The 19,533-nt window shown below is 44.2% G+C and overlaps 1 protein-coding gene across 2 annotated transcripts in view; it reads left to right on the top strand.

Moving 5' to 3' along the window:
- The first annotated feature begins 8,357 nt into the window (after window positions 1-8,357).
- Window positions 8,358-19,533, top strand: part of LRRK2 (leucine rich repeat kinase 2) — a 134,328-nt gene continuing 123,152 nt past the window's right edge. For both annotated transcript variants that reach the window (XM_034766882.1, XM_034766877.1), the window contains exons 1-2: window positions 8,358-8,785; window positions 8,891-8,976. In XM_034766882.1, coding sequence (XP_034622773.1) covers window positions 8,605-8,785; window positions 8,891-8,976 — 267 coding nt within the window. In that variant the 5' untranslated portion in view covers window positions 8,358-8,604. The remainder of the gene's footprint in view (window positions 8,786-8,890; window positions 8,977-19,533) is intronic.

Genomic DNA, 19,533 nt, shown 5'->3' with positions numbered 1-19,533 from the left:
CAGGATTGCTAGCTACTATACTTCTAGAGCTTCTTCTCTAGGTGATCTGTGTTGGATTTTTAACTGCATTTTGCAGAATTCTTAATTGCTGCTACCAAGTACACTTCCATTAGGCGTTACTACAACTAGACAACTGCAAGTAAAATGTTTTGGTGCACTATGGCTGTTGTGCATCAAAAACTGGAATGTTTGTGATCTCCCCTTAAGTACCAAATTTATAATTTCATCCCAGTTATACTCACTGACATTCCAATTTTATCTCCACTGCACTTGTGTATTTCTACTTTTTTCTCTTTTGTGCTTCATAAAAAGAAAGCAGGCCAATTTTACCAAAATTCAACCAGTTTGAAATAGAAGTAAATACTGATTCTGCCCAGAGAAGAGCTATGAAGTATGAAGATATTCAGATAGTCATATGTTTCCAAATGACTAATTATAATGAATCATTAATTTTTAACTCTAAAAAGAAAGAGGAGAATGTCTTATTCAATAATTACATGAGAACCATCTAGTATTTTTTTCAATATTTTTTTCAAAATCCAGTATGCAATGTAATTCAGTAATGATCTCATTGATTAGCTAGATGACAAGCTTTTCCCATAAAAGAGTTAAAATTAGCTTATGGCAGCTACACACATGAACACTAAAATCCTATTACAATGCCCTTATAATCAACCTTCAAAAAGGAAAGAGTACCATCCACAGCAGGATTCAATTTAGGATTAGACAGTTATGTGAATAGGATTAGTAAAGATGTGCAATTTATACTAGTTAGGATAAGCATTTGAGGAGATATAAACCTCATGCTTGATATTAGAGTCTTCCCAAAGGTGCAATTACCAACGTTACAATTTATGGCATATTTTAAACTTTCCTCTGAAGTCTCTGATGCTAGCTGCTGTCAAACAGTCAGGAATGCAAGAATCCAGCACCATTCCTTAAAAATAGTGTTTGAACTATTTAATTCTGCAGAAAGAAAACTGTATTAGATGTGCTGATTGATATGTATCTACTTATATTCAATCTACTTTGTCATTATGGGAGTTAGCACTAGTTCAAATGAGAAAGCATTCAACTAGTTTCTAATGAATCAGTGTTTCATCAGACTGACACAGATTCATATAGTCTTTTTAGTGCTTGAAGTTTTAGCTTGTTTCCCCCTTCATGTCACAAATGCAGTTGTGGTTTTCTGGGCTATAATTAAAAAACCAAGACAAAAGTTTCTTTGTATACAAACGCTTAAAAATATGGCTTGATTCAGACAGCATTGCCCTACATTTTTAGGATCAAGTTGACACTAATAGGCCAAGGATAGTTTAATCAACAAGCATTTGCAGTAACTAGTGATTAGTAGGTGTTTCAGAATGCTTGTGTCTAAAAAATGAAACATTTTAAAAAGAGGAGTTAAGCTGGTGTTTTCACATTAAGCATTGTGCATGTTTATCAGTAACAGGGCATTAGGATATAGTAATTGTCATAACTATAAAGGGAAGGGTAACAGCTGTCCTGTGTACAGTACTATAAAATCCCTCCTGGCCAGAGACTCCAAAATCCTTTTCCCTGTAAAGGGTTAAGAAGCTCAGGTAACCTGGCTGGCATCTGACCTAAAGGACCAATAAGGGGACAAGATACTTTCAAATCTTGGGGGTGAAGGCTTTTGTCTGTGTTCTTTGTTTGGGAGTGTGTTTATTCTCGGGACTGAGAGGGACCAGACATCAATCCAGGTTCTCCACATCTTTCTAAACAAGTCTCTCCTATTTCAAACTTGTAAGTAAATAGCCAGGCAAGGCGTGTTAGTTTTCCTTTGTTTTCTCAACTTGTAAATGTACCTTTTACTAGAGTGTTTATCTTTGGCCTGGTCTACACTACGACTTTAATTCGGATTTATCAGCTTTAATTCGAATTAACCCTGTAACCGTTCACACAACGACGCCATTTAATTCGATGTAAAGGGCCCTTTAAATCGATTTCTGTACTCCACCCCAACGAGCGGAGTAGCGCCAAAATCGATTTTAGCAATTCGAATTAGGGTTAGTGTGGCCGCAATTCGATGGTATTGGCCTCCGGGAGCTATCCCACAGTGCATCATTGTGACCGCTCTGGACAGCAATCCGAACTCGGATGCACTGGCCAGGTAGACAGGAAAAGCCCCGCGAACATTTGAACTTCATTTCCTGTTTGCCCAGCGTGGAGAGCACAGGTGACCACAGATACCTCATCAGCACAGGTAACCATGCAGGCTGATAATCGAAAAAGAGCACCAGCATGGACCGTGAGGGAGGTACTGGATCTGATCGCTGTATGGGGAGAGGATTCAGTGCTTGCAGAACTTCGTTCTAAAAGACGAAATGCAAAAACTTTTGAAAAAATTTCCAAGGGCATGATGGAGAGAGGCCACAATAGGGACTCTGAGCAGTGCCGCGTGAAGGTCAAGGAGCTCAGACAAGCCTATCAAAAAACAAAGGAGGCAAACGGTCGCTCCGGGTCAGAGCCGCGGACATGCCGCTACTACGCCGAGCTGCATGCAATTCTAGGGGGGGCTGCCACCACTACCCCACCTGTGTTCGTGGATTCTGGGTCGGGGATAGTCTCGACGCCTGAGGATTCTGCCGATGGGGTAGAGGAGGAGGAGGAGGATGAGCTTGCAGAGAGCACACAGCACTCCCTTCTCCCCAACAGCCAGGATCTTTTTATCACCCCGACTGAAGTACCCTCCCAAGCCTCCCAAGCCAGTACCCAAGACTCTGACCCCATGGAAGGGACCTCAGGTGAGTTTACCTTTTAAAATATAAAACTTGTTTTAAAAGCAAACGGTTTTTAATGATTACTTTGCCTGACTTTGCATTCGCGGTCAGTTCAGCTACTGGAAAAGTCTGTAGCTACTGGAAAAGTCTGTTAACGTGTATGGGGATGGAGCGGAAATCCTCCAGGGACATCTCAATGAAGCTCTCCTGGAGGTACTCCGAAAGCCTTGCCAGAAGGTTTCTGGGCAGTGCATCTTTATTCCCTCCTCCATGGTAGGACACTTGACCACGCCATGCTTGCAGCAAGTAATCTGGTATCATTGCCTGACAAAGCCTGGCAGCGTATGGTCCCGGTGTTTGCTGGCATTCAAGCAACATCCGTTCTTTATCTTGTTGTGTAATCCTCAGGAGAGTGATATCACTCCTGGTAACCTGGTTGAAATACGGGAACTTAATTAAGGGGACAGAGGTGGCCGTTCCTACTGGGCTGTTTGCCTGTGGCGGAAAATAAATCCTTCCCTGCAGTTAGCCAAGCGCAGATGGGAAATTGGCCCTGAGTTTTTCGCGTTTGGCTAGCAGGGATCTTCCCTGTTACCAGCCACGCGGTGGGGGGAGGGTACCGTGATCATCCCAGAGAATTCATGGAGAGGGGGGGGGTCGGCGGCGGGGGGGGGGGAGTTTGGTGCCTGCAGGGATCTTCCTGCAGGGTTAGTTTGTTTTCTGGTGCTGCTGAATGTTAACAGAAAAACCGCAGCACTCTACTTGCCTGAAGGGGCCCAGACAAGCCCCACCACACTGCCCCCCCCCCCAACTGGCTGAGATTGGCCAGGCTTCTGCAGCACTCTACAGGCTATGCTTGGTATGTGGGAAAGGAGGGTGCAGAAGCTGTAAAACAATGGCTTACCATGGCCGCATGCAAGCCGAATTCTGTTGCCCAGACCTGTGATCTCTAGCAGCAAAGCCACAGGCACTCAGCATTAAGAGGCAAAATGCGACCTTGCACAGAAATCACATGTGCTATGTAATGTGAACAGTGTTGGTCACCGTGAAAGAGTATAAGCATTGTTCTGCAAAATGTAGCTTTTAAAACAATTCTCTCTTTTTTCCCCTCCCTACAGCAGCTGCAAATTCCTCAAGCCTCCCTCCTCCATCCCGAAGGTTATCACAGATAAGGCGTCGTAAGAAGAAGACGCGGGAGGACATGTTTTCTGAAATTATGCAATCCAGCAGGAGTGACAGAGCTCATCTGAATGAGTGGAAGGAAACAGTTTCAAAGTATAGGAAAGAAGTCAGGGAACGTGAGGAGAGGAGGGACCAACGTGAGGAGAGGAGGGACGATCGAGATGAGAGATGGCGGCAGGAAGACCAGAGGATGAAGGATGCAACGCTGGGGCTGCTCCGGCGTCTGGTGGAGGTTCAGGAACGGCTGCTGGAAAACAGACTGCCGCTTCAGCCCCTGTTCCACCCTCCCCCCTCCCCATGTTCCGTATCCTCCTCACCCAGACGTGTAAGAACGCGGGGGGGGAGGCTCCGTACACCTTCCCATTCCACCCCAGTAGACAGCCCAAGCAAAAGGCTGTCATTTTTTTAACCTTTTCTTTGTGGCTTTTTCCTTCCCAGCAATCCTCCTCCCAAATACCACCCGGGTTCCCTCCCTCTTTTTCTAATCTATTAATAAAGAATAAATGATTTTTAAATGATAGTGACTTTATTTGGTTTGAAAGAAAGCTGGGGGAAGGGGCAGGGTGGGTTCCTTACAGAAAATCAGTCAGTAAAGGGGGAGGGTTTTCATGAAGGAGAAACAAACAGATATTTCACACGGTAGCCTGGCCAGCCATGAAACTGGTTTTCAAAGCTTCTCTGATGCACAGCGCTTCATGGTGTGATCTTCTAATCGCCCTGGTGTCTGGCTGCGCGTAATCAGCAGCCAGGCGATTTGCCTCAGCCTCCCACCCCGCCATAAAGGTCTCCCCTTTACTTTCACAGAGATTGTGGAGCACACAGCAAGCAGAAATAACAATGGGGAGATTTCTTTGGCTGAGGTCAGAGCGAGTCAATAATGATCTCCAGCGGCCTTTTAAACGGCCAAATGCACATTCTACCACCATTCTGCACTTGCTTAGCCTGTAGTTAAACAGCTCCTGACTCCTGTCCAGGCTGCCTGTGTATGGCTTCATGAGCCATGGCATTAAGGGGTAGGCTGGGTCCCCAAGAATAACTATGGGCATTTCAACATCCCCAATGGTTATTTTCTGGTCTGGAAAGTAAGTCCCTTGCTGCAGCCCTTTAAACAGAGTAGTGTTCCTGAAGACGCGAGCGTCATGAACCCTTCCCGCCCAGCCCGCGTTGATGTTGGTGAAACGTCCCTTGTGATCCACAAGTGCTTGCAGCACCATTGAAAAGTACCCCTTGCGGTTTATGTACTCGGTGGCTTGGTGCTCCGGTGCCAAGATAGGGATATGGGTTCCGTCTATTGCCCCACCACAGTTAGGGAATCCCATTGCAGCAAAACCATCCACTATAGCCTGCACATTTCCCAGAGTCACAAACTTTCGTAGCAGCACCTGAGTGATTGCTTTGGCTACTTGCATCACAGCAGCCCCCACAGTAGATTTGCCCACTCCAAATTGATTCCCGACTGACCGGTAGCTGTCTGGCGTTGCAAGCTTCCACAGGGCTATCGCCACGCGCTTCTCAACTGTGAGGGCTGCTCTCATCTTGGTATTCTGGCGTTTCAGGGCAGGGGACAGCAAGTCACAAAGTTCCATGAAAGTGCCCTTACGCATGCGAAAGTTCCGCAGCCACTGGGAATCGTCCCAGACCTGCAACACTATGCGGTCCCACCAGTCTGTGCTTGTTTCCCTTGCCCAGAATCGGCGTTCCATGGATAGAATCTGCCCCATTAACAACATGATCTCCAAAGCACCGGGGCCTGTGGTTTCACTGAATTCTGTGTCCGTGTCCGTGTCCATGTCCTCATCATGCTTGTCGCTGCGCTGCCGCCGCCGCTGCCTCCTCTCCTCGTTTTTCTGGTCCTGGCTGAGCATAAACTCCACGAGAACGCGCGAGGTGTTTGCAATATTCATGAGTGCTGTCTTGACCTCAGCGGGCTCCATGCTTGCCGTGGTATGGAGTCTGCAGTGTTCACCCACCCAGGAAAAAAGGCGCGAAAATGGTTGTCTGCCGTCCGTTGCTTTCATGCAGGGAGGGAGGGAGGGAGGAAGTGAGGCTGTACCCAGAACCACCTGCGACGATGTTTTTTGTCCCATCAGGCACTGGGATCTTAACCCACAATCCCAATGGGCACGGGAGACTGCGGGAACTATGGGATAGCTATGGAATTGCTACCCACAGTGCAACGGTGCAGAAATCGACGCTAGCCCCGGTACTTGGACGCACACCACCGAATTACTGTGCTAGTGTGGCCGCACTCATTTCGACTTTATACAACCTGTTTCTCAAATCCGAATTATCTAAATTCGGATTAATCCCGTAGTGTAGACATACCCTTTGTTTGCTGTACTTTGAACCTGATACTAGAGGGGAGTCCTCTGAGCTCTTTAAGTTTGATTACCCTGTAAGGTTAATTTCCATACTGATTTTACAGAGATGATTTTTACTTTTTTTCTTTAATTAAAAGCCTTCTTTTTAAGAACCTGATTGATTTTTCCTTGTTTTTAAGATCTAAGGGGATTAGAACTGTATTCACCAGGAGTTGGTGGGAGGAAGGAGGGGGGATGGTTAATTTCTCCTTGTTTTAAAATCCAAGGGGTTTGGATCTGTATTCACCAGGGAATTGGTGAAGGTTTTTCAAGGCTTCCCAGGAAGGGAATCCATTGTAATGGTGGCAGCGGAACCAGAGCTAAGCTGGTAGTTAAGCTTAGAAGTTTTCATGCAGGCCCCTACATTTGTACCCTAAAGTTCAAAGTGGGGATCCAGCCTTGACAGTAATCATGAAAGCTTCAAAGAACCCCACACTCCTAGTTGTTCCTTCAAAAAGGATAAGACATTCATCTTGTTTAACAGAGATAAACTTAATTGGTCTGAAAATATTCACCTTCTCTTCCTTTAGTCAGCACAGTTTTGTATTGGTCACAATTTACTTACTAAAAATGCGATCTGTAGTAACAGATTATAAATGGCTAGAAGCAATTAAAAATGGTGAAAAACAGAACTGCTGATAGTACAAGGTTTCTTCTTGCAAAAGTAGCAAAAGAGAACGTGTGAAAGACGTGAGGCAAGAGAATATTTCCAAAATGAGGCAATAGTTGGGGAAAACTTACAGAAAGCATACATCATGGTGTTCATGTTCAATCAGTTATCTGTTTTTACATTATCTCCTACTTGCTTCACTTTTCTCAAAACAGTTCATTTGTTAATCTTTAGTAAAATGTTAAGTCAGTGAAAGTATTCCTATTTTTTACTCTTATTGTTGCAAGCCCCATTTTTAGAGGATTTTTTAAAGTGATTATTGGCACCCGTTACAAGCATTCTGGAGAAGTGACAGACACATTAATGAATTTAAAGACAGATACACTAACAAGCTGGTTAATACATTGAAACTTTTACATTTTCTAGTTGTGTATATCTGTCACAAGAACACATCACCACAGAGCTACATCAAGTTTACAAGTTTTAGATCACATTTCAGTTGGTTTACCATACATTAACACTCCTTACTGAATTCACCAATTGTTTGGCTAAATTGACTTCTGATAATTGTATATAATCAAGTAAGGCATGTGTGGTGGGAAGATGAAAAGTCGAGATTTGATTCTAAATCTTAATTTAATACTTAAGATATTTGCAGTATGTTTTAGATGCTTCTGAAACCTCTGTCACATAATTAATTGCTGGATGATGGCTACAGAGTTCATTCACAGACTTGCCAGCCCTCACTCAGTGAAAGGGAGGTGCTTTTTTATTTGAAGGCCCCCTCATTCTGGAGATGGATTTGGCTAATTGTTCAATGATTTAAAATCTCGCTTTTTAAAGGCCCTCCTTTCAAAGTATCAGAGATGACTGCAGAGGACAGCTTGGTACTTGGGAGTTGGAAGATCAGAGGACTAGCCACACATGGTGTATGTTCTAACTTTAGCAGCCACTGGTTGGGAAGTATGTGCCACCACCAGTCACCCTATGAGAAGTAATCAGAGCCGAGGGCCCCTGCCGATGGGAGCGGCTGCGGCATAACTGGCCCGGGACTCTCCCCCCCCCATCGGGAAAGCAGTTCAGTTGTAGCCCCTCATGAGACACGTGGGGGAGGCACGGAGCCGAGGACTTTGGGCACCGAGCCGTGTCCGGGTGACTGCCCAGCTCGCTTCCCGCCCCGGCCCGTGCTGGGTCTGCGAGACCCATTCGCCCCGCCCCCCAACGATCCCAGAAGGGGACGCCACAGCTACAGCCCTCGCCTGCTTCCCGCCCGAGACCCCAACCACAGCCAGCGACATTCACAAGCTGGGGCGGCAGCGGCCCCCCCACCGCAGCCGAGAGGCACGAAGGGGCGGGCCTCCCAGCGCTCCCATTCGATTGGACGGCAGAGCCGTCAGCGGCTGAAAACTGATTGGCTGATTCTTCCCCTGAAATGCCCCTGCCGAGAGAGTGTGTCGCGTCAGCGCCCCCTAAGGGTAGCTGGGCAGCGCTGCACCCCCTTCACCTCAAGCCGGGGCAGGGCCTCTCGGGTCTCGCCGCAGATTATGTCAGCGCTGAGGCGAAGGGGGCGGGGGGACGGAGGAGAGGCTCAAAAATAGCCCGATGACTGCAGCGGCGGGGCTGAGCCGTGGGATAGATACGGCAGCAGTTACGACCAGGCGCCGCCTCAGCAGCCCGGGGAGCTCCCAGACCAGACGCTCTGCATGGGATGAGGAGGCGGTCAGCCATGGCCAGTCGCGGCAGCTGCACTGAGGAGGAGGAAGAGGAGAGGGAGGACGCCGCCCTGAGGAAGCTGATCGTTCGCCTCACAAACGTGCAGGAGGGGAAGCAGCTGGAGAGCTTGCTGCAGACGCTGGAGGACCTGCTGGCCTTGGCCCACCGGCCCCGCGGTGAGGTTCCTGTCCGGGCGGGCTGGGCGCCCCCTAGGGCTCCCCCGCTCCGCCCCGGCGAGTAACGGGCTCTTTCTCGCTTTGTTTCCTCTCTCCCCCCACCAGCGCCCAGGCTGTTCGGCGGCCGAAACGTCCACGTGCCCTTGTTGCTGGTGTTGGACTCCTACCTGCGAGTGGCCGCGGTGCAGCAGGTAAACGCCTTGGCTGCCTCTCCTGGCTGCCTCCCCCCGGTCCCCAGCCGCCCGCTGTCAAACCCACGGACCAGAGCCTAACACCGCCCCTTTGGGAGCGATGGGGCCAAGCCCCAGCCCCGGGCTCCCCACAGCTGTGCGGGAAGTTTGGATTCAGAACCAAACTTTGCAGCTGGTCCTGATGTTCTAATGAACCAAATCAGAACTCCCTCAACGTCTGGGAAAGTCTAGCTGTGTAGTCTCTATGCCAGACAGTAACAATCAGGGCGAAAGTAAAATTGAGCTCTTACCTCTATGGGGCTGGCTCTGGGAGCGCTTTAATGTCGCTGCCCCTTTTTTGCCCACCCCCCATCGGCGACGGCGCTTTAAGCGGGGCAGCGCTTTAAAGTCAGTGGGAAAGGCTACCAGTGGACACTTTTTTCCTGTATGCAGTACCGGACCAGATCGCCTTACTTTCCCCCCTGGTAACAATACACAGCCTTTCGTACCACAGGGGTAGTTACGTGTGTGTGAAAACAGCCATACGGTATTGTACAGCAATAGTCTCCATGCAAATGCTTCTGCTAACAAGTCACTACATAGATGACATAAGATGAGAAAATATTACTGTAAGAAGATAAATACAACAAAACTATAGCTCCAGGGCCCCAAATGTTAGTAGTTCTGTACAGTCACCACCAGATGTTCTAGTAAAGAAACACATTAAAGAGAGACAAATGGTAGTGGATTTAAAAATAAATAACAATATACCATATACCATATTAATCTGTGAAATTCAGTTATCCATGTTGCTATATTTCTTCTGTGTCAAATTACTTGTTGGAAAATTTTAAGTAACAGATTATAATAGGTACCACTATTATATTATACTAATAATATTACCAATATATTCTAAGGGCCAGATCAGATGATAAACATTCACATAAAAAAGAATCTGACACATCAGAAAAGTGCAGACTAATAAACAGTGACAAGTTTTTAAAGTGCTTGTACACAAATGCTAGAAGTCTAAATAACAAGATGGGTGAACTAGAGTGCCTTGTGATAAAGGAGGATATTGATATATTAGGCATCACAGAAACCTGGTGGACTGAGAGCAATCAATGGGACACAATCATTCCGGGGTACAAAATATATCGGAAGGACAGAACAGGTCGTGCAGGTGGGGGAGTGGCACTATATGTGAAAGAAACTGTGGAATCAAATGAAGTAAAAATCTTAAGTGAATCCACATGTTCCATAGAATCTCTATAGATAGAAATTTCATGCTCTAATAAGAATATAACAGGGATCTATTATAGACCACCTGACCAGGACAGTGATAGTGATGATGAAATGCTAAGGGAAATTAGAGAGGCTATCAAAATTAAGAACTCAGTAATAGTGGGGGATTTCAATTATCCCCATATTGACTGGGAACATTTCACTTCAGGACAAAATGCAGAGATAAAATTTCTCGATACTTTAAGTGATTGCTTCATGGAGCAGCTGGTACAGGAACCCACAAGGGGAGAGGCAACTCTAGATTTAGTCCTGAGTGGAACGCAGGAACTGGTCCAAGAGGTAACTATAACAGTACCGCTTGGAAATAGTGACCATAATACAATAGCATTCAACATCCCTGTGGTGGGAAGAACATCTCAACAGCCCAACACTGTGGCATTTAATTTCAAAAGGGGAACTATGCAAAAATGAGGGGGTTAGTTAAACAGAAGTTAAAAGGTACAGTGGCTAAAGTGAAATCCCTGCAAGCTGCAAGGCTGCTTTTTAAAGACACCATAATAGAGGCCCAACTTCAATGTATACCCTAAATTAAGAAACACAGTAAAAGAACTAAAAAAGAGCCACTGTGGCTTAACAACCATGTAAAAGAAGCAGTGAGAGATAAAAAGACTTCCTTTAAAAAGTGGAAGGCAAATCCTAGTGAGGCAAATAGAAAGGAACATAAACACTGCCAAATTAAGTGCAAGAATGTAGTAAGAAAAGCCAAAGAAGAGTTTGAAGAATGGCTAGCCAAAACCCCCAAAGGTAATAACAAAATGTTTAACTACATCAGAAGCAGGAAGCCTGCTAAACAACCAGTGGGGCCCCTTGATGATCGAGATACAAAAGGAGCGCTTAAAGACGATAAAGTCATTGCAGAGAAACTAAATGGATTCTTTGCTTCAGTCTTCACGGCGGAGGATGTTAGGGAGATTCCCAAACCTGAGCCGGCTTTTGTAGGTGACAAATCTGAGGAACTGTCACTAAAGGAGGTTTTGGAACTAATTGATAAACTTAACATTAACAAGTCACCGGGACCAGATGGCATTCACCCAAGAGTTCTGAAAGAACTCAAATGTGAAGTTGCGGAACTATTAACTAAGGTTTGTAACCTGTCCTTTAAATCGGCTTCTGTACCCGATGTCTGGAAGTTAGCTAATGTAACACCAATATTTAAAAAGGGCTCTAGAGGTGATCCCGGCAATTACAGACTGGTAAGTCTAACGTCGGTACCGGGCAAATTAGTTGAACAATAGTCAGACACATAGAAAAACAAACTGTTGAGCAATAGTCAACATGGCTTCTGTAAAGGGAAATCGTATCTTACTAATCTATTAGAGTTCTTTGAAGAGGTCAACAAACATGTGGACAAGGGGGATCCAGTGGACATAGTGTACTTAGATTTCCAGAAAGCCTTTGACAAGGTCCCTCACCAAAGGCTCTTACATAAATTAAGCTGTCATGGGATAAAAGGGAAGGTCCTTTCATGGATTGAGAACTGGTTAAAAGACAGGGAACAAAGGATAGGAATAAATGGTAAATTCTCAGAATGGAGAGGGGTAACTAGTGGTGTTCCCCAAGGGTCAGTCCTCGGACCAGTCCTATTCAACTTATTCATAAATGATCTGGAGAAAGGGGTAAACAGTGAGGTGGCAAAGTTTGCAGATGATACTAAACTTCTTGAGGTAGTTAAGACCAAAGCAGACTGTGACGAACTTCAAAAAGATCTCACAAAACTAAGTGATTGGGCAACAAAATGGCAAATGAAATTTAATGTGGATAAATGTAAAGTAATGCACATTGGAAAAAATAACCCCAACTATACATACAATATGATGGGGGCTAATTTAGCTACAACAAGTCAGGAAAAAGATCTTGGTGTCATCGTGGATAGTTCTCTGAAGATGTCCATGCAGTGTGCAGAGGCGGTCAATAAAGCAAACAGGATGTTAGAAATCATTAAAAAGGGGATAGAGAATAAGACTGAGAATATATTATTGTCCTTATATAAATCGATGGTACGCCCACATCTCGAATACTGTGTACAGATGTGGTCTCCTCATCTCAAAAAAGATATACTGGCACTAGAAAAGGTTCAGAAAAGGGCAACTAAAATGATTAGGGGTTTGGAACGGGTCCCATATGAGGAGAGATTAAAGAGGCTAGGACTCTTCAGCTTGGAAAAGAGGAGACTAAGGGGGGATATGATAGAGGTATATAAAATCATGAGTGATGTGGAGAAAGTGGATAAGGAAAAGTTATTTACTTATTCCCATAATACAAGAACTAGGGGTCACCAAATGAAATTAATAGGCAGCAGGTTTAAAATAAATACAAGGAAGTTGTTCTTCACGCAGCGCACAGTCAACTTGTGGAACGCCTTACCTGAAGCGGTTGTGAAGGCTAGGACTATATCAGCGTTTAAAAGAGAACTGGATAAATTCATGGTGGTTAAGTTCATTAATGGCTATTAGCCAGGATGGGTAAGGAATGGTGTCCCTAGCCTCTGTTTGTCAGAGGGTGGAGATGGATGGCAGGAGAGAGATCACTTGATCATTGCCTGTTAGATCCACTCCCTCTGGGGCACCTGGCGTTGGCCACTGTCGGTAGACAGGATACTAGGCTAGATGGACCTTTGGTCTGACCCGGTATGGTCGTTCTTATGTTACTATTATCATGGACCACTGCTCTGGAATACTAATGATTTTTAATGGCTAAAGTCTGTTGTCACCTGTTGTTTGCTTATATGAATTTTTTTCTCTCTTTTTCTCTTTCTAAATATTAAACCAAAATAAAGCAAACAAGTACATTTATAAATAGTGTAAGTACTGTATTGCACAATTTTCCAAATCCCATGTGGTGTCATGCTACAAATGCGATATAATGTTGGCTATATTCCAGTATTGCTCTTAAACGTAGCAGGGTGTGTTAAGGAAGTGACATCTGACTTAAATTGCCACTGTGACTCACAGGACAACCTTAGAAACAAAGCCGGGGGAAATTCTGCAGTTTAAGATTCTGCTTGGTTATCTCTGTAATATAAGACTGACTCGTTTTCATATTAAATATTGCAGGTGTTTTCCATGTCATTGCCAGAAAACACATATGAAACAGATCCTTCTTGGCAGTAAATCACATAAAATAAAATGTATGTTATCCCCAAAGGATATTTATAGACAATATGATCTCTGTAGGGCTGGCTTGTATTTTTTTAAAATAAATGTGTATGATTTTAAAAGGTGAGAAAAATTGCAATTTCGCTTTGTTAGGAAGCAAAATATAAAAATCCCCCACAAATATCTATTTTAAATAATGGGAAAGGTCTAAGTTAAAACACATACAATTAAAAAAATTCAGAGTAAGCAATACATTGTATTCTTGACTCTCCCTGTGATGTATAGTTATTATAATAATAATTAAATAGTAATTCTTTGCACTACTATTATACCTTTCATTTGAGGATCTCAGAGCAGTGTGAGGAATCTGAAACTTTAATTTCATGACTCACTATTCAGTTATCACATAGGTAAGGGATTTAGAGAGCCATTACTTTTAGGATTGAATGCAGCAGTTGTGTAGCATAGCAAAATGACCCAGAAGTTTAGAAAAGGAAGTAAAAAATACCTCAAACTGAAACTGCAGGGGAAATTTTGAAAACTGCATAAGGAAGAACGTAATTACTGTACCTGAACTGCAATTTGGCCAGGACACTGGGATAATATCTTTAACTCACATTTAATAGTTGGTTTTAAAATGAAGTTCTAGCCTTCTGTCTGAATTTCTTAGCCTTTATGAGTTCACTTTAAGGGGCTACAAAAAGTCTAATATTGTTTTAAGCAGACCCATAGCTAGCATGAAGCTCATATCCTTCACGTCACAAAATGCTGCAGCCACCCTTTCCTCTGCTCTCTAATGCTATAAAAATTTTAAAAATAGTATGCACTAACTACTCAACCTTCCCTGCTTCATCCGTTGTGATTCAGTCACAATAACTGTGGGACTCTTGAGTCTGAGTTTATGGTGGGGACAGCGTGCTGTACAGTAACTCCTCACTTAACATCGTCCCGGTTAATGTTGTTTCGTTGTTATGTTGCTGATCAATTAGAGAACATGCTCGGTTAAAGTTGCGCAATGTTCCCTTATAACATTGTTTGGCAGCCACCTGTTTTGTCCGCTGCTTGCAGAAAGAGCAGCCTGTTGGAGATAGCTGGTGGGGGCTTGGAAGCAGGGTGGACTGGCAGCCCCCCATCAGCTCCCCTATGTTCCCTGTGAGGCAGCCGCCCAGCAGGCTGTCAATTGCTGGGCAGTTCACTGTCACCTTTTCAAAAGGAAAATGGAGGGGAACATAAAAAAATAAAAGAACATCAATCTTTTCTCGAATTGACTGGCCCTGACTAAAAAGCACAGAGCACCAACAGTCTCAGCTGAAACCAGTGAGAGTAGTGTGCGCTCAGCACATCTAAAAAATCAGGGCCCTAACATACATATTATTGGCAGTTAAAAAACCCTCTATAATTCAGAAGTAGCTTTTAATAGCATAATAGACAAATCAAATAGAAAAAAACTCAGTAAAATGTTTTCAGTATGTTTTATAATTTAGCCCTATAGCTTAATTTACATAAACATTACACTTTTAATATCCTTGCCACATATTAGGCATATAGGAGGGACTAAAAATTAATATTCACCCAACAGAAATTCAGGAGCCTGGTCAAATTCCAGTTCATCATTGTTCAACATGATATTTCTAGGCAAATCAGCCAATATCAGGTCAGGAGCAATCTGGGCTATTGGAATGGTAAATCTTGGTTGATCTGGATTTACTAAGAGTTCACCTAAGTAAGTAAGAAAAAAATATGAGATGCAGTTGAAAAGCAGATAAAATAGCATATTCACCACACTAAACTGAGTGAAGTGTACATATATCTATCTCTATTTATGTATACAGCTAATGCACTTCATATGAACTTTGCATTTGTGTAGTAACTAGTGACAACTGAATATACTTCTCCAGTTTATATACGTTTCTTGCATGTGTAAATAATTCCAAACCATGGTTTAATGGCATATGCAGTGATCAACATTGAAAACTAGCCTTTGTCAACAGTTGCCATAAAGCATTAAGCTAACTGAGATACCACATTTTTTCTCTCTACGTAGAATAGGAAATAACTCTAGTAACTGTGTAGTACCTATTGGCTAATATTGCCTTTTTAATTGTGACCATTGTACAGGATCCAATAAACAGGACTAATGTCCACTGCAGTACTAACATGAGTCAGAATTAATCACATGAATAAGGGTTGCTGGATCAGGTCCCGCAGATGAGTAGTAGGCGAGTGTCTCTTTCAACCCTCCCACTCTGTACACCAGTGCAGGAGCTAGCCACCATCTGCCCATACTGTATTGTAATACAATGACATTAGGACAAAAAAGTTGTGGTGTTGAACCACATTATGAGGATGATATTGTTTAATTTAACCAAGTGTTCTTAAATAATGTGAAGTGTCTAAATGCTATGGCAATGGGCATCATGTACAGTACCTCCTCACTTAACATTGTCCTGGTTAACGTTGTTTCGTTGTTACGTTGCTGATTAATTAGAGACCATGCTCGTTTAAAGTTGCGCAATGCTCCCTTCTAACTTTGTTTGGCAGCCGCCTGTTTTGTCCACTGCTTGCAGAAAGAGCAGCCTGTTGGAGCTAGCTGGTTGGGGCTTGCAACCAGGGTGGACCGGCAGCCCCCCATCAGCTCCCCGCTCCACTATGTTCCCTGTGCGGCAGCTGCCCAGCAGGCTATCAATTGCCGGGCAGTTCAGCTGTCCCTCCCCGCACTGTCCTGTGCTGCTCCTGCCTTCTGCCTTGGAGCTGCTCCGGGAGCCTCCTGCTTGCTGTGCAGGGGGGGAAGAGGGGTGTTAATGTCAGGATGTCCCCCTCCCCTGGCTCCTGTACCCCATCTCCATAGAGCCGGGGGAGGGGGGACGAGGACGGACAGGACAGCTCAGGATGGAGGGAGCTTGCTGGCAGCAGCTGCTGTCTCAACTTGCTTATCTACTTAAAAAGGCAGTGTATTTACTTAAAGGAGCAATGCGCGTCTCTCTTTCACACACAACGTGTATCTCTCACACACACACACACACACACACACACACTGTGCGTCTCTGCCATGCTGTGTCTCCTCCCTCCATTCATGCTGCCTTGTAGACTGTGAGGCTACATTAACAACAGTATGTTAACCCTTGAGGGCTCAGCCGAATGCTAGTTCATCATTTAGCAGTAATGCATTCCCTGGGAAATATCCCATCCTCTGACTCCACCACCTCAACCAAGGTTCACAATCCTCAGTGCTGTGTACAGTATTAAATTGTTTGTTTAAAACTTCTACTCTGTGTGTGTGTGTGTGTGTGTGTGTGTGTGTGTCTTTCAACCTATTTGCTAATATTGCAGATAAAAATTCTCCAAACAAAAGACTATCTTTCCCTGGAACCTAACCCCACCTATTTACATTAATTCTTATAGGGAAATTGGATTTGCTTAACGTCGTTTCGCTTAAAGTAGCATTTTTCAGGAACACAACTACAACGTGAAGCGAGGGGTTATTGTAGACGCTCCATTTTGCTACAGCATGTCTACACTAACAACTGCTTTTCAATGCACAGGTTAATGGATCATTAGCTCTTTCCGATTTGTGTTTTGAGATTTTGTCTGAGTAAGGGCAGTGTCTGGATTGATTAACATATTTCCTTCTGGCTCAGCTTGCCACACAATGGTTTGCTGCTGTATCATCAACTCATACAAAGTGAACCTCTGCTTCTTAGTAGATCAGTATTGCAGATACCAAGGCAAGTTGGACTACTAATACAGACCTCACAAACTTCTCTACAAACAGTGGGAAAGTTATTGATCTCTAAAAAGTCAAAAATAATAATGCCTTAGACAGAACAGATACCATATTTAGTAAGTACTGTAACGATTACAGTTTCTGCAATCACTGACTGTCACAGATTGGTGCTGCTTAAATAGTAGAGAACAAGACATATTTAAATTCAAGTAAGTGAATGGCTATCATTGAAACATTACTGCCTCAATTCACTACACATACTGGTAATGAAAAGGGAACCAATTTAAAGATAACAGAATATTTGTAATGCCACCAAATGGGGCCTTATGTAAATGATCCACTTTAGTACCTGTAAGAATCTTTATTTATTTATTTTCCTTTCAATTTAGGCTTTTGGACAATTATTTAAGATACAATCATTTGCTTACAGTGTTACTAGACAAAGGCTAAGAACCCTAAAAGCCCCGGGGGGTTGAGATCAACATTGCAAGAGGGATCTTATGTTAGCACAGGGGTGAACAAACTTTTTGGCCTGAGGGCCATATCTGGAAATAGAAATTATATGGTGGGCCATGAATGCTCACAAAATTTGGGTTGGGATGCGTGAGGGTTTGAGGGCTCTGGTTGGGGGTGCGGGCTCTGGGGTGGGGTCAGAAATGAGGGTGGGGTGGGGTGAGGGCTCTGGCTGGGAGTGCGGGGGCTGGGGTGGGGCTGGGGATGAGGAGTTTGGGGTGTAGGAGGGTGCTCCAGGCTGGGACCGAGGGGTTCGGAAGGCGGGAGGAGGATCAGGGCTGGGGCAGGGAGTTGGGGCATGGGGGGAGGCGCAGGAGTGCAGGCTCCGGGTGGCGCTTACCTCAAGCAACTCCTGGAAGCAGCAACATGTCCCTTCTCTGGCTCCTACATGGAGACACGGCCAGGCGGCTCTGCACGCTGTGGTTCCCGGCCAATAGGAGCTGCAGGGGTGGTGCTTGGGGCGGGGATAGCATGCCGAGTGGAGGCTCCTGGCTGCCCCTAAGCATGGTGGGGGGACCTATACCGCTGCTTCTGGGAGCCGCGTGGAGTGGCCCCCGACCCTGCTCTTTGGCTGGAGTGCTGGAGCAGGGCAAGTCCCAGAGCGCGCTTTCCAGTAGGAGCTTGAGGGCCACATTAAAACAGCTGGTGGGACGGATGTGGGCCCATCCCTGTATTAGCACATTAGATACTTGATTTGGCATTTTTCAGTGTGTACTGTGTCCTTACTGAAAACATTTATCAGTACTTGCCGTTAAAATTTAGATTTGTATCATACCAAATTATTTAATATTTTATAAGGAAAATGTTTTAGGGAACAAGAAGGGGGAACTAAAAAAACCGAGGTATAAAGCTAATTTATATAATGTTCTACATTTTTATAAAGAACAATAGAATTAGATGGGGGGCGGGAGACTTTCAAAATACAGTCTTTGATAAGCAATGCAAACACATTCGTTAGTGACCAGTAAACTGTACTTAGTTCAGCAGCTGGAAAAGGGAAGACAAGTTTTGAACATAAAGGCCTTATGCTATTTCCAGTTTGTTCTATAACTATGTATGGCTTACTGTTACAGACCTCTGAAATCATGTTATCTTTTGTGACATTTTTTACATTTAAACATGACTCATAATTAAAACAAAATTGACATTAACAAGTCATCAGTATTTGTTTTTCACATAACCAGACAATAATTGAAATGATCAGTTTATGAAACACACATTACATAAGTATTTAAAAGAATACTTTTTGGCTACATAGACAGAATTATCTTTTCTTAGGGCTTTATTGTGGCTTTAAGGCACATAGTCCTATGGTGTGGGAAGTGCATCAGGAGCTCAGGGTGGCATTTTGTCTGATTCAGAAACAACGCCTCTAGGAAGCATAGCTTCTATGCCACCTTTTGCAAGAATGCTGGATTCATTTTTTCCCATTCTATGTGGGACAATGGCGTTCTTCTGTCCTCTTATTCATTCATTTTGCATATGTTAGAACCATTGAGAGTGAGGGTCTTGTGGAGTTCTTGCATTTAGAGGACTACAGGGGACAGATTCTGTGCAATCCCTGCACACATGTGCAAAGGGGAGGGAGGTTTTTGTGCTTTCTCCCTTTTCCACCATCTCCTCCTTCTGAACTTTCTTGCACCTGTTCAGGTCCAGGCACAATCCAGCGTTCTATTTGTGATTGAGCCTGATGTGGAAAGAATGTTCTGAAGGAACCTATGTTGGTTTGAAAGTGATAATTTAGTTATTGCCCCTTATTAACTGTATTTTTATCTTGATTATGGAGAATTAGGTAACAAAAGTGTGTGTGTGTATCTCTCTCTCTCTCTCGATATATAGATATATCTATATTGTGACAGACCCAGACCAGTGGGGTACAGGAGTCTGGTAGAGGGCAAATATACTAGTCATTGGGTGAGTAGTTTTCTGTTCCCTGAGTGA

This window comes from Trachemys scripta, chromosome 1 (genome assembly GCF_013100865.1).
Source record: "Trachemys scripta elegans isolate TJP31775 chromosome 1, CAS_Tse_1.0, whole genome shotgun sequence".
Taxonomy (NCBI): Eukaryota; Metazoa; Chordata; order Testudines; family Emydidae; genus Trachemys; species Trachemys scripta.
Note: the sequence above shows the minus strand (reverse complement) of the source record. Positions and strands in the feature narration are given on the sequence as shown.